At 41.5% G+C, this 16,096-nt stretch overlaps 1 protein-coding gene across 1 annotated transcript in view; it reads right to left on the reverse strand.

Moving 5' to 3' along the window:
- KDM5B (lysine demethylase 5B) overlaps positions 1–16,096 on the reverse strand; it is a 78,556-nt gene extending 62,460 nt beyond the window's left edge. The window contains exon 1 of the mRNA XM_030302099.1: positions 15,727–16,096. Coding sequence (XP_030157959.1) covers positions 15,727–15,930 — 204 coding nt within the window. The 5' untranslated portion in view covers positions 15,931–16,096. The remainder of the gene's footprint in view (positions 1–15,726) is intronic.

Consider the following 16,096-nt stretch of genomic DNA (forward strand, 5'->3'; position numbering starts at 1 on the left):
CTGAGAAACTTAACAGGAACCCATGGGGGAGGGGAAGGAAAAAAAAAAAAAAAAGAGGTTAGAGTGGGAGAGAGCCAAAGCATAAGAGACTGTTAAAAACTGAGAACAAACTGAGGGTTGATGGGGGGTGGGAGGGAGGGGAGGGTGGGTGATGGGTATTGAGGAGGGCACCTTTTGGGATGAGCACTGGGTGTTGTATGGAAACCAATTTGTCAATAAATTTCATAAAAAAAAAAAAAAAAAAAAAAAAACATCCAACTTTGGCTCAGGTCATGATCTCTCCGTTCCTAAGTACGAGCCCTACGTCTTGCTCTGTGCTGACAGCTCAGAGTTTAGAGCCTGCTTCAGGTTCTGTCTCTCTCTCTCTCTTTCTCAAAAATAAACATTAAAAATAATAATAATAATAATAATAATAATAATAATAATAATAAATCACTTGGATCAGTTTGTTTTATGTTCCAAACTTCTGACCCCAAAAGACAGCTCAAGAAGCAAAAACACAACCATGTTTATTATAAATTTTATAAAACTTAATAAAATGACAATAAGACAAAAAAGGCCCACTTTCTGACATTTTAATTGATACTGGTTATATAGGAAAACTTATTGTTGTTTGCCCTTTAGAAAATACTTTTAAATTTTCACTTCACTTCCTAGAAAGAACAGATAACTGAAGTTTTTACCAAACCCTCTACTGGTTTTTTAATAGCCTCTACAATCAATCAATGTACCTCTTACACATGCATAGAACCTAGATTTATTCCTTTTGAGTCAGGCCTTTGCAGAACTAAGTTTCCCTTTTTACTACTACAACTCTCAAATGTTTGGCCTGAGGACCCCCTAAAACTCTTAAAAATTAAGGACCTCAAAGAGCTTTAGTCTATATGTCTTGTATCTATTCACTTTTATTACAGTAGAAATTTAAGAATGTTTTAATGTATTTAATAATAAGCAAAAAATAGAAGAGTGGCATTGTGTTAGTTTGCATATATTTTGCAAGTCTCTTTAATGTCTGGCTGAACAGAAACAAACAGGATTTTCATATCTTCTGTAGTCAATCAGCTGTAGAATACTGCTTGGTTAAAGCATACCAAGAAACTCTGGCTAAAAATATTTAGTCAAAAAGAGGAAGTTCCCCTTGGATCTGATGGAAGGATCCTGTGCACCCTCCAAGAGTCAGTCCTCAATCCAAACCCTTGAAAACAACTGTCCTAATAATCTTAATCCCTACAGAAATCCCATCCAATCCATCCCTCCATGGAACTCTATCCATCCGTATTTTAAAAACAGCATCTCCAAGTGTTTTCTCTATTCACTAACAATGATTTCTTGACCTATTTGTGAAATGCCAACATTTTTAAAAAAGGTATACCAATGAGGCGCCTGGGTTGCTCAGTTGGTTAAGCGTCCACCTTCAGCTCAGGTCATGATCTCATGGTTCATGGGTTCAAGCCCCGCATCGGGCTCTGTGCTGACAGCTCAGAGCCTGGAGCCTGCTTCAGATTCTGTGTGTCTCTCTCTCTCTGCCCCTCCCCTGCTCTCTCTCTCTCTCTCTCAAAAATGAATAAATGTTAAAAAATATATATATATATTAAAAAATAAAAGGTATACTAAATGTCAACCCAGTCATCATCCCTAAAAGTCCTACCACCAAAAAGATCCTGTAAATGCCTGCATAATCATTTGGAAACATACAGGGACGTTTAACAGTTGTACTAAAATATTAAGGACCAAAAAATAATAATAATAAATAAAATAAAAATAAAATATTACAGACCAAGGAATAAGAACTTTTGTTAAAATTATAACTCCTATAATTGACAGGACCTGGTAAAAGCCATCAGTTTTCAGTTTTACAGAACATGTTATTTAAAAGGATATAAAGTATCCAAGCACTGTTTCTATGGAGGAGCATCTATTAGTAAATGAAAATACACTGGTAAAAGAGAGACATGTCATGATATTTACTTTTTCAAACATTAGTTCCAACAAGGACCTCCTCCACCACTTTTAATAAAACTTAGTAATAATAATCTGTATTTTCAGGACCTCTAAATGACTTCAATTTATAATTGTCAAAAACCACATGAAAATACTATGGAAAATGCTTCCCCTAAACCTCAAAAGCATGGTTTCCTTTCCAGACCGCTTTACAGGAATAATCCAAGTACCATTTTGTTTATAAACAATAAAAATAAGGGGATAACTAGATCACATGAAGACCTTACTCTTCCAAAGTGCCCCTAATAGATGTCTACCAAAGTTACCTACTGAAGTGATTCAACAAAGTTTTGGCATAACCCTCAAAGTCTCATCAGGCCTCTCTATATTGGAAGCATCCTTTTAAAAATCACCCAGAATGATCATAAGAAAGATAAATTTCTAGAATAAATCATCTTCCACTCAAATGGGCTGACATGATAGGTCAATCATGAAAATTTAAGAGGAAAACATTATTTCTTTCAAATCATTCACAGACATCTTATAACACAAGTCACCGAATGGAACCAGAAGAAATTTCAGATCCTTCTCCCCTACAGCAATTATAATTGATGCAAATATTACTTCAATATGTCTACACCAAGCCATGTTACAATCAAGTAGCTATTTTGCCACAGTTTCTCCCCCAAGGAAATTTAATATGTAGCTTTGATTCTGTTTTCTTTCATAACTAGGATCCCAGTGAGGAAAAGACAATTTCTGGCAGAAAATTGAGGCTACCAAGGTTAAGAAAAGATGACATACTTCAGAGAAAGGTTCCAGAAATGATTTGTCAGGGGAAGGAGTTTAGGAAAAAGGTTAGACTCTGCCCCTTCAACCTTCCCCTCAGCAACACCCAAACCCACCTGGGCACGAAGGGCAGGGAAAGTTAAACATCACACACCCTAACTTTAAGGCCTCATTAAATCTATAAACACATGTTCTACATCTTTAGTACTTGACAAACTGGACACTCCAAGATTCAAAATCAAGGTCACAAAAGGGACAACAGTGACATTAAAAACTGACCTGAGTCTCTAAGAAGATACCAGAAGAATACAAAATTTTGTTTGGTTTGATGTTTCATATAAAGACATGTGGCAATTGTACTTTAAAAAAAAAAAAACATAAATAGCAAGCCATACATTTCACCGGATGCAAATATCTAACAACTATTTAGCCCTGCCACAATTAACTGCAAGCCGAACATTAGAAGTAGAAATAATATTAGAACCTGTATGATGATCCCTAATAGCCATATCTGAAGTAAAAGACTGAAGCTTGGACCTGAATGGGAATTGCTAGCAAGTGGCTCCATTCATCCCACTGTCAGATTGTTTAATATTTATGTAAGGGCAACCTGCAAGTCTATTCAATATACTGTAATTCTGAACATGCTTCAAGGCTAGATAGATCTTTTTGAAAGAGAAAAGGATCTACTAATGCACAGGCATGCTCAACTTACAATGGTAGATAAATAGGTCTTATCTCCAAAGGTCTTAAAATAAATTTATCCTATGATATATCTCAAACCACACTGGGTATTACTATTATAGAGTTAGCACTATTCACTGCCTTACTTACTTCATATTTATTGCCACATTTAATAATAACTTGATTTAAAAGATAACCCGTTTTAACCTAAAATATGCCAAAGTTCCAGCCTGATAAAAGTGGTCCTCGTTTGAATGGCTGCCTGGTATCAAAGGGACACACACTATAAAAACTCTTCTATTATCTACTTTTCCAGGTTATAAATAAAGGATTTTGCAGCTGTGTCTAGAGTTGAGACTTAAGAAAATCATCACCACAAAGTCATAGAAGTCTCAAATACTGGCCCTCCACAAACCTGCTTTTTCCCCTGGCACTTTTCCTGCAGCCTACAACTAGGTCCTCTTCCTTGTGTAAATGTTGGTATTTCTGGAGGGTCTGTCAGATTCTAATCTCCTTCTACACCCCTATTTCCTCCCTAACCCTGTCCCAATCCAAAGTCTCCCAAACATCTGAAGCAGCTCCACTCCCCCCTTACTCCATCTACCTCCACATCCCCTCAGCCCTAATCTTCGACCATTTGATACACAATTTCCATTATTTGTGTACATCACACCATATAATCTACTTGCAGATCTTTCTCACCAGTAGACTATATGAATTCCTGTAAATGAAAGCTGCTTAATTCATTTCTAATACTCATAACACAATGCCTGGCACTTACTGACATATTAATAAATGTACTGAACTGAACCCACAACTAAACCCAAGGACCTAATTCATTTCTTCATTCATCAGAGCTGACAAAAAGGACTCCCTTGTTTCTGGTAGTGGAGGTGAGAAATTCTATTAATTCAAAGTCAACAGATAAGAGAATTCCTTATATGAACAGCTGCCTAAACCTCATCAAGAACTATCTAAACCAATAGTTCTTAAACCTAGCTGGGCTTTAGAATGACCAGAGGAGCTTCTTAAAATTCAAATACTTGGGCATCCCATGAGATTCTAATTCTGGGATGGAGCCCAGGATGATTTTGATGGGAAAAGGGCTACAATCTGGGGGCCTAAATACTCTTCTAGTTGAACCCGGGTGGTCACCAGGATGATGACTGATGAGCCAGGAGTTTCCATACAAATGAGCCAAGCAACCAACAGTACATGAAATGCGAAGCTCATACATGCTATACTAAAACAAAGCAGAGTATATGATTTAAAATTTCAGGGGTGGCTCAGTCAGTTGAGCATCCGACTTTAGCTCAGGTCAGGATCTTGTGGTTCACGGGTTCGAGTCCTGCGTCGGGCTCTGTGCTGACAGCTCAAGAGCCTGGAGCCTGCTTCAGATTGTGTGTCTCCCTCTCTCTCTGCCCCTCCCCTGCTCATGCTCTGTCTCTCTTACTCCAAAAAAAAAAAAAAAAAAAAAAAAAAACCTCAGGGGCACCTGGGTGGTTCAGTCGGCTAGGCATCTGACTCTTAATTACGGCTTAGGCCATGATCTCAAAGTTCGTGAGTTCAAGCCCCACATCAGGCTCTGGACTGACAATGTGGAGCCTGCTTAGGATTCTTGCTCTCCCTGCCCCTCCCCCACTCACTCTGTCTCTCTCAAATAAAATTTTAAAAAAATAAACATTAAAAAAATAAAGAAAATTTCTTAAATAGGGGCACCTGGGTGGCTCATTCAGCTAAGCATACAACTCTTGACTTCGGCTCAGGTCATGATCTTACAGTTTGTGAGATCTTAGCCCTGCACTGGGCTCTGCACTGACAGGTGGAGACTGCTTGGGATTCGCTCTCTCCCCCTCTCTCTGCCCTTCCCCTACTTGTGTGCTTACACGGACATCCTCTCCCTTCCTCCCTCCCTCCCCCCCCCCCCCAAATAAATAAATAAATAAATAAATAAATATTTTTTTTAAAAAAGGAAGAGCAGTGAACTTGGAAGTAAAAAGCAAGATTTGAAATCTCCTAATTTGTCCTTTTTTTAAAAGCTGTGTCACCTTAGATAAGTCACTAAACTTCTCTCAGCAGTTTCCTTATCTATAAAACAGTTCTTAGCAGCAAGAACTAGGTTATAAAAATGTTTTTTGCTGAGCCTATCAGAAAAAAGGGGTAGCCTATACCAGGGCAGAAAATGTATAAGCAGAATTATACAGATATGTAATAATAATAAATATTAATAAAATAAGACTCATAATTTTCCATCAACTATCTCATGTAATCATAACTGTATCATTACTATGGAAGTAGGATTCAATATAGTGGTTAAGTGCACAAAGTCTAGGTTCAAATATTGACTCCACCACTTAAAATAGTCAGGTGACCCTGAGAAGTTTAGGCTTCACTATGTAAAGCAGGGCTAGCATTATCCCCACTTTATAAGCAGTTTAATGGAATAAACTGAAAATAGTCATGACCCTCTTAAGGCTAGCAGCTCAAAGATAACACGTAAACAATGGAACATACACCACAAACCAAATGTTTTCATTCCTACTCTAGTATTTCCATGAAGTCTGTTTTCATTTCCTAGCTAGCTAATACCAACCTCCAAAAACAAATTACCTTGGATCCTAAGTCAAATTCTAAACTCTGTTCCTCTCAAAAAAAATCTTGATAAGCAGTTATATAAGTCAAAGATATATTTTACACATGGAAGATGAGAAAAGCCACAAGATTAGCAATGGAAAAAAAAAATGGTGTGAGAGAGGAACCCAGAAGAATGGGCTGCCATCAAGTACAATTTTTAAAAACCCTAAACCCACACCCTACACATATCCCTGAAGCCAGCCTCCCACAGGAAAATCTGGTGGCTATTCTCAATTTGTCCAAAATACATCATAATACTGGATAAGAGCCTCTCTGGGAGAAGAAAAAGCTTGGAATACTTGAAATTTTACAAAATGTAAGTTATACTCCAAAGATTCTCTTTGTAGACCTCTCTAATCTCCACCCCTCACCCCTGTCCCACAAATAGATACCAGAATACAGGTGAGCCTGGGTGGCTCAGTTGGCTGAACATCTGAGTCTTGATTTCAGCTCAGGTCATGATCCCAGGGTCATGGGATCAAGCCCTGCATCGGGCTCCACACTATCGTGGAACCTGCTTAAGATTCACTCCCTCTCTCTCTCTACTCTCTCTCTTTCTGCCTCTCTCCCCTGTTCCTGCTCTCTTTCTCTAAAAATGAAAAAAAAAAATTTTTTTTTTTTAAAGATACCAGAATACAAATCCTAAGAGATCCTGCTCTCCACATCTCTTCTCTCAAGTTTTAAAGACTGGCAAAGATGAGACGTTACCATCTGGTTTAAATATCATCAAATGATGAGTTGGTACAACCACACAGAAAATTGAGAGGATCTTGCCTTAAAGAACTTGTAATTATGTGGTTTTGATAGGGATTTGTTCTTCGTTTCTGGAGTTATGAGATTAGAGAAAAATGGAGTATGTACGCCACATAGAAATATGTGCTCAATAAAAGCTCCAACCAAGTGCTCAAAACACACTAAGTTTTAGACTTTAGTTCTCTGAACATTACAATCTGGTCAAGTCAGTAAGATGGCAAGAATTAGCACAGGAATGCACAAAAATCTGCCTAGGGCTAAGTAAGGAGCATAGCTCAGAAAAGAAATCTTAGACTAGGTGCATGCTCCCAACTAAAATACTCAACATTCAAAGGCTTAACACTTGTTATGTATGCAATCAGAGAGTCTTTTTAATACATACAGAAAGCAGTACTAAGGGGCGCCTGGGTGGCTCAATCAGTTAAGCATCCAACTCTTGATTTCGGCTTAGATCATGATCTTGTAGTTCCTGGGATCGAGCCCTACATCAGGCTCTGTGCTGATGGCATGGAGCCTGTATGGGATTCTCTGTCACTCTCTCTCTCTCTCAAAATAAATAAAAAAAAAATCTATTTTTTTAAATTTTTTTATGTTTGTTTATTTTTGAGAGACAGAGCGCAAGTAGGGGAGAGGCAGAGAGAGAGGGAGACACAGAATCCAAAGCAGGCTCTAGGTTCTGAGCTGTAAGCACAGAGCCTGATGCAGGGCTAGAACCCACAAACCGTGAGATTATGACCTGAGCCGAAGTCAGGCGCTTAACCGACTGAGCCACCCATGCACCCCAAATAAAGTCTATTTACAAAACAATACTGAGTAAACTGCTTGATTCAGGATAAAAACAAAAAAACCACACTAGCAGAAACACAGTATATATAGGTCCACCTAAGAGGCAATGTTATGGGGTCCAATAACAAGACATATTTGGACAAAAAAAAAACAGGGAACCCAGGTTTGTATGGGAGTTTTCATTCACTTATTTTTTTTAAGTTTGCCTAATTTTTAGTAAAGAATAAAATATAATCTGGCTCTGTCTTGAGGATCAAAATAAACATTTTCCCTGCCACCTCTTTTACTTCTCTCACCACTTGATAAGTAAAATCATTGTGGAATATTAAAGACTCAATGTACTAACTCAATTTCCTATCTAGCTAGCATTGGCATTATTTGAATTGTTAGGTAAGATATAACGCCCTCCATTTGCAGGGCTTCAACAGCATCACAGCCATCTCATACTAAGAGAAATTAAAATAATTTTAAACATCTCTTAACACAAAGCTCACCAAATACAAACTCCTGCCTGTATACACACAGTACACAACACACACATAACACGTGAACCTGCAAATTTTCTGAAATAACAGCTCTACTTGAAAAAGATTTTGATACCACTAATTTTTTTATTTTTATTTTTTTTAGAGAGAAGGGGAAGAGCAAGCATGCACAAGCCGGGGGAGAGGGACAGAGGCAGAGAGAGAATCCCAAGCAAGCTCTACCCTCAACACGGAACCTGATGCGAGGCAGGGATCCATGACCTGAGCTGAAATCAAGAGTCAAAGGCTCAACCAACTGAGCCACCCAGGTGCCCCCTCACTAATTTTTTAAAATCTCACCAATTTTTGAAATATCTAGGAAAATAAATAAATAAATAAATAAGTAAAGACAAGCTTCTACCTAGGCCAGGAGAAGAATTACATTCTATATACTGTAGTTTTGAGGCTAGTTTTTCACTTTTCAAGTTTCACTTTTTAAAAATCCCTTCACTGTAGGGGAAAAGGAGGGATATGTATTTGGCACTAACCCTTGTCTCACTAAATCTGTCCCCATACTCTTCTTAGCAGTGAGCAAATAAAGCTTTGGGACTTAAGCTCCTTGCAATCCATCAATTAATTAATCTGGACAGCAGCCCTAGGTCAGTGTCAGATCCCCTTACAGCAGATGAGAAGGCATACGTTGGGAGAAAAATGACATTGTCCAAGGTCATGATGGAATTAGAGTCAAGACTCTACTCATTTATTTTTTAAAATCTAGAAACACCATATCCCTTCCTTTACATAATAAAAGTATAGACTTCTAAAAAGTAATAATCCACATACACGCCCCTTGATAAAGCTTACTTTCACCCATGCAAAATATTCCTTAAATTTCACATCTACTGTAAAATAACACATTACCAAGTGAAATGGAATTGACAAGTACTAAAAAGCCATTCATTATGTGATCTTCTGCCTGGTGTTGTTTAACTAGTTTCCCATCTGAGAAATTAAGTTACTATTTCGGTGGGAAAAGCAATTAGATTTCAAGGGGTTATTGACAGAAAATATTTTTCAATGACCTGATTGTTAAATTGTTCCTTTTAAACTTTTGATGCCACAGAAATGTTAATCAGCAATTCTGCTACAACAGACACTGCACCATCAAGGTTGAAAGTCAAACACTACCATTCTTAACAGAAAAGTGAACCTAACAACCTAACCAACAACTCATTAGACCCTTTTGATTCTCCTTTCCTTAAAACTCCTTTTCCAGAAAGGGACTTAACTCTACTTTTTTGGTTACTCCTGACTCCCAACTCTACTGAGATAGTCTAGCAGACAGATAAAGAAAATGGGCAAATAGAGAACGGAAAGATGCTTGTGGAAAATGCCCTCCAACCACCACCTACTCCAACTACTGCCATCAAACTTCTGGATGCCAAGAGTTGGCCTGAAGATGGTCAAGTTTCTGCACAGGTTCCAACAAATGTGTAATAAAGGAACGAAGCCACTGTTTAAAGCTGAGAAATACAGGATCACCTGGCTGGCTCAGTCAGAAGAGCACACAACTCTTGATCTCAGGGTCATGAGTTCGAGCCCCACGCTGGGTGTAGAGATTAAATAAATAAAAAACTGAAATTTTTTAAAACTGAGAAATACGATCCCTATCCTAATTGGGCAAGGTGACCACCTTCACTAAAGGCAAGAAACCTCATTCCTAACTGCCCAAATCTCACTCGTTCCCTGAATAAAACAAAAGCTAAGCCAAGTTGTTCTATACAACTAAAGGTCACTACCTTACTCTCAACCCCACTGCTGCTACTCTGTTTTCTGCTCTCCTATATCCAGGAAAATAGCTAAAGGGATTATATCCTCTATGTTTTTGTGAATGCTTGAATATTTTAATAGAAGAACTTTCATTTGAACTCTTGAAGTGATGGCTCTGGTACAGCAAAGTAATCTTTATATCCAGAAAGAAAGTTTACGTGAAAAAAAAAAAAAAAGATAAACAGATGAGATGACTCTAGGCCACGTCTAAAGGTGTAAGGTAATGATGCTTTAAGAGCAATGGTCTGCAAGGAAAGATTTGAATGTTAAAAAAAAAAAAAAAAAAAAGGATTCCTAAGAATGCATTTAGTCAAATTCCACATTTTTGTTCCAAACATCACACAATTATGGAATAGAAAGGTCTTGCTGCCCTGGAGGCAGCTTTTCCTCATTAGTCTGGTTCATAAACTTGGGAGTTGTAAAAAGCACCTTCATTATAGAAATCATCTAATAGTTAATGACAGAAAAAGCATTTTTGGAAGAACTTGTGGAGATGTACAAAGGTAACATCTCATCTAATTTTTGTCTTTAATTCCATGCTAAGACACAGCTGTTAACAAAAAAAATCCTTGTACGCAGCATACAATTCTCACATCTTGAACAAGTTTCTCACAAATCAGACTTTAAAACCCAGTTACAAGTTTCTCAAACTTTAAATAATATAAAGCAAAATGGGAGAAGCCCAGCGACATGGCTTTCCCAAAGTACCACTCTACCCACCCACTTACCCCAAAGGGACTCAACACTGCCTCTAGTGATTCCTCTTCAAGTGACCCAAACTTAACAAAAATTTCAGAAACAAAAGTATAGACAGCCCTTCAATTCCCAGTATTTATTCCACTTAACTTTTTTTGAGGTTGGCAATGATCTTCTGCACTTAAAAAAGGTATATGAGCATAATCTCCAGAGAATATCTTAGCAAGGAAGAAAAAACATCACACCACCAGATCAACACAAATCAAACGGAAAGGTCTGTACAAGGAAGAAAGCAAAGATCTTCTGGGTTCCTGGTTTTTTAAAACCTATATATGGCCTTTGGAAAGAGGTACACAAGTAGGCTTCCTGGAACCTTAAAATCTAGGACCCTAATTAGCACTTTCATGGGGGGGTGAGAGTGGGGGCACGAGTTTTCCCTTTATCCTCTTCTATAGCCAACTTTTAATGGGGTCCAATTAAGACAACAAGAGGTTACAAAAGTCTAGAAAAAGATCCCATTTACAGCACATAAACCAGAGTCAAATTTTTTATCAAATAGTTTACAATATTTTTTTTTCCTTTCTAAAAGAAAATTCTCTCCCTGGAAGATTTCTGTCTGCCTATTAAAGTATCCTAAGCATCTTGAACTGTTTTTGTGCCCCAAAGTAAACAAATAAATGAGTTCTGCTCCTCTATCAACCAGAAATACTTTTAAATTTAAGCCAACATACCATAAAGAAAATTCAAGTACCTGAGAGAGACAAAGAATGAAACTGAGGGCTAACAAATTTTCCCTAATTTTTCTTATAATTGTATCTCAATAACAGAACAATTCAAAACCTAGCTTTAACACATTTAGTTAACACTTTTCAAAGGCAATTCTCTATTTATTTTGCTCTTTAAGGAGGTTTAGGCTGCATGTTTAAAAACAAGTCCTGTAATCACTGGTAGGGAAATTTTTCCCGTGGGGGCGTGAATCTTAAGCTGCCTCATGTATTTGTAATATCGCTCACATTCTATTCTAAAAGCCTATTAATTTTGTTGATTAGGTCAACAAAATTACAGCTAGGTGAATAGGTCTGTGGCTCCTAGTGTGACCAATTTACAATTTACCACTGGTAAGATCAAATTTAACTAAACGCCCATTCAAAAACTATAACAAATGAAGTTTGTTTTTGCTTTGTTTAAGGAACTTTCGAACTACATCTGTAGGACTTAATCCAACCTCCTACTAAGTGAGGAAAAAAGTTTTTCTTCTGAGCAGTATAGTCCTACGTTTGTCCTAAAAGGCAGATACAAGTGGGTACAGGGTTTCTTTTGGGGGTGATGAAAATGTCCTAACATTGATTGTGGTGATGGTTTTACAACTCTGTAACTACTTAAAACTACAACTAAAAACATTTTAAATTGATGAATTGTATGGTATATGAATTATATCTAAATAAAGCTGTTATTTTTCAGTAGTCATTATAAGTTCTTCCTTCATTCAAGGATGTTTCCATTGATAAGCCTTTTCTCCAAATGTTAAGCGGGTCTAAGGTGGCCAAAGAATCACAACCAGAGAAAAATACTGTGACACCAAAGGAAATGGGAAAACAGAGAGGGTTAGGCCAAAGTCAATCAAACCTAAAATTAAGGAGATTGATAGGCTGGAATGAGAGTAAATGAGCTCCGTATCATTAACACCTCTAACCATACAAAGAAATGTGTATTTAAGTTCCACCCTGTTCCTAATGGTAGAACCAGCAGGCCTACTCAAAGACGCTGACTATATTAAAACATTTGAGAGTATTACACTTTAGCTATAAAATGAAGGGATCAAACTAACGACCCACAGGAAGTTAAAGTTGAAAAAAATGTGTCTACTGTGCCATCTGGGGTTTGATTTAAATCCCTGATTTTTGGACACTGCCACAGAAGAAATTTGTGGACTCTGTCTATCTGTGGCCAAATGTTAGACATTTGAGGGCAACAAAGAAAGTTATTAAAGCCATCAAATATATTCCAATCAAACTTGGGAGACTCAAAAAAGTATTTACTGAGCAGCCAACTATTTTTTCCCTAATAGTTACACTCCTAAAATTAATCATTTCCAAATACCACATAGCGGCACGGAAAATCTGTCCTTACAAAGACATCTAAGTACATCAAGAGGAAATGAAAATGCGCATTTTAAAGGTAGCAAAACCAGAGGTCAGATTAATTGTAAACTTAAAAAAAATTTTTTTAAGCCCAGGAAACAAGCCTGGTTATCCTACATGCTCGATGTAATTTGAAAAACATTTATTTCCCTCTTTAAACTTTTAACTCCGGATTTAGCAGTCTTCGTGATTTATTATCCTTTATCACATTTACCTTACCATATTTTCACAAATTTCTGTGAACCCCAAGTTTTCAAGAGCAAAGCAGTTTAGGACCCTCACAGAAAGCAGCTATAAACTGAAACTATGTAAGTACCATTAATTAAAGATACAAAGATAAGAACAAAAGGAAATGGAAGTGCTTTACAATTCTTCCCCTAACCTCCCAACGGACAAATACCAACAGACCCAATCTCCATTTTAACACAGCCACTTGTATTCCAAAAAATTAGCAAACAAAAATCATCTAGAACACAGGCATTATACAGCCATGGCCTTGGACAGTATTTCGTACCTCTTATTTTTTTGTCGTTGCTTTATTTCTACTATATGAAACCACTTGTTCACAGCTTCCTAAAACAAAACAGTTTCTGAAACAAAGACTGTTTACATCTCTTAAGAAACCTTTGTTCCAACAAGACCCTTCTTCAAGAGCTACAACTTCTGGAAAGATTTCCCTTTTTGTGGTTATATCAACAACAAACTCTTTCCATTTGGCACAGGAGTTTTGTTAAACAAAGGACGAAGAAAGCCCCCCTCACACAAAGGAGGTCTCCAAAACAGAGCACTGGTTGTGTTTGTAGATTATTTGTGCCTCTTTAACACCCTTCCTCAGGCAGTAGAATGTACTCCTCTCAATACAAAATGGTGGCCATCATGTCTGTCTGACATTCAGAATGGGAGAAGGCAACATGAGCACACATTTTGTAAAGCTTACTATTCCTATCCTAGCCAAGATGAGGAAATGGGTAGCCAAACCTAACCAGAGCCAACACTATCTTTTTGGGAAAGGGCCCTAGAAAAGGCACAAAGTAATAAAGATAAAGGGTTTACCCCAGCCCTTGTACACCACAATACCAACATGGAGGACAACTCTCACTCCCAGGAACCAGACTTCACACATTTTGGTTACCAAGAACTTAACCAAGTTGCCTCATTTCTGACTAAAATCCCACTAATGCAAACGTACAACATCCACACTCACCCTTCCTAGCATATGACATAAAACTAAACTGCTAAATGTCTGAAACATGACCTATTCTTCAAGAATTAAAACCTTGGCTCTAATCAGCTCCGGCTGTAACTTCTGCAGGCCCCTTTGCACTCTAGAAGAAATGCACGTCCCTTAAGCAACAAGAATCAACCTTGTCCACTTGAGAGAAATGGTTCTATTTTCAAACATTTCCCCCATACGAGCTGACCAGTTATTTTCTGCCGCATAGATTTCATCTTCATTTTCAAACTTGTCCAAGAAAAACCAAAGTACGGTGTCCGTGTTTTAATTTGGGGGGGAGGGGGAAGGGAGACGGGAGAAACGACGTATTAAGAGATCTCCCTCAAAACTGATTTCCAAACCCTAATGACTACATATAGAACCCCTGCAACTCCAAATGTCATTACAAAGAGCGAGCTTAAGAAAGAAAGGGATGGGAGGGGGGAATCTTCCTCCAATGGGGGTGGAAGTGGGGGTGGAGTGGGGGGCGGGGAAGAGTGGGGAGAAGATTCTTAAACTGTAGGAAAGGCAGTTAAACATCCTTCCCAACGGTCCCGGCCCGTCCAACCGTCCTTTAGGCCAACTCGGACTCCGACCATCCACAAGGTGGGCAAAAAAACAGGGGTGTCGACGCGCACCCAGCTCCAGCCGGGGGTGGGGGGCGGGCGTGGGGGCCAGCGGAGGGCCGGCCGGGCTCTCCTCAGCGAACGCTGGAGCCAACGTTGGAGCCGTTAGGGATGACTTCAGCAGCACCCCACCCCTCACACACACAGCCCCCAGGCCCGAGGCGCTTTAGGCACGGCTCGCAGGGCTGAAGCGGGGCTGCATTCCAGCCTCCGGGGGTTGGGGTGGGGGGTGGGGGGCGCGGGAAGTGCGCGTTGCGGCTTCGCAGGTCTCCTGGTCTGACATGTCCCCCTACCGCACGGCCTCGCCCCCCACCCCACCAGCGCAGCCGAGACCTCCCCGGGGAGCCGGGCGACCGGGCCAGAAGTCGGGTGTGTGCGCGGCCGGGCGGGCCCCGGACCCTCCGCCGCCGGTCCCGCTCCCCCACCACCCCCAAGTGCCCCCCACACACTTACGCCCCCCACAACACCTCGGCTCCGGGGCCGGCCCCGCGGCTCCTCCCCGCCCCCCGGCAGCGCTGGACGCCCCCTCCTCGAGCCCGGCCCGGGGAACAGCAGGAAGCCCGGAGCCCGGGGGGCAAGGGGGTGCCCCGGCCCGCGGGGTGGGGCGCCCAGGTGAGGGCCGCTCCGGGCCGACGCCGCCACCACACAAAGGACCAGGGGCTCCCGCCGCCATATTGAAAACTTTCCTCCGCGCACGACAACTCGCAAGTCCCCCACCCCCACCCAGCACACACCCCCGCACCCCGGGGGAGGAGGCGAGCCCCGGCCCGCCGAGCAGCGCCGGGCCCGGCGCCCGCCCTCCTCGCCCGCGCCGCCGCCAGCCTCCGGCAGGAAGCACCCCCTCGCCCACCCCGGCCGCCACTCCATCCGGAACCGAACCCGAACCCCCGGCCGGGCCGCACACCCGTCCGCTCGGGCCGCGCGTCGCCCGGGGCCCTCGGGGTGGCACCGCCGAAGCGCCCGCTCTCCCACGCTCCTCATCTCCCACCCTGAAGAAGCCCCGTCCTCCTCCCCCGGCCTCAACTCCGACCCCGGGGCAGCCCCAAACTTGACGCGGCCTCCGGGGCGACCCCCGCTCCCCGCCCCCCGCGCCTCGGGCCTCCCCGGCCCGCGCGTCCTACCTCCCTCCCCCAGCCGCGAGCAGGATCCGGGGTGCCGGCGTGACTCACCGGCGGCGGCCGCACCTTACAGATCCCAGTCTGCTCGGCTATGGGCCGGATCTTGTGGATGAAAGCGAAGGGGTCCGCGAACTCTTCCCAGCTGGGCTCGAAGACCGGGCACTCGGGGGGAGGCAGGAACTCGCCCAGCGGGCCCGGGCCCCCGAGGGGCAGCGCCGGGCGCGGGCCCGGGGGCAGCGCGGTGGCCGGCTCCATCACCGCGGGTCGGGCACGGGCGAGGGCAGGGTGGGCTCCGGAACCGCGGCGGCGGGCTGCGCTGGGTCCGAGACGGGTGCAGACGCGACTCCGGCAACGGCAAGTCCGACTTGTACTAGCAACGGCAGCACCTTGGGCTTTTTCAGCCTTCCTCCGACGACGTCTT

The sequence above is a fragment of the Lynx canadensis genome, chromosome F1 (genome assembly GCF_007474595.2).
Source record: "Lynx canadensis isolate LIC74 chromosome F1, mLynCan4.pri.v2, whole genome shotgun sequence".
NCBI lineage: Eukaryota > Metazoa > Chordata > Mammalia > Carnivora > Felidae > Lynx > Lynx canadensis.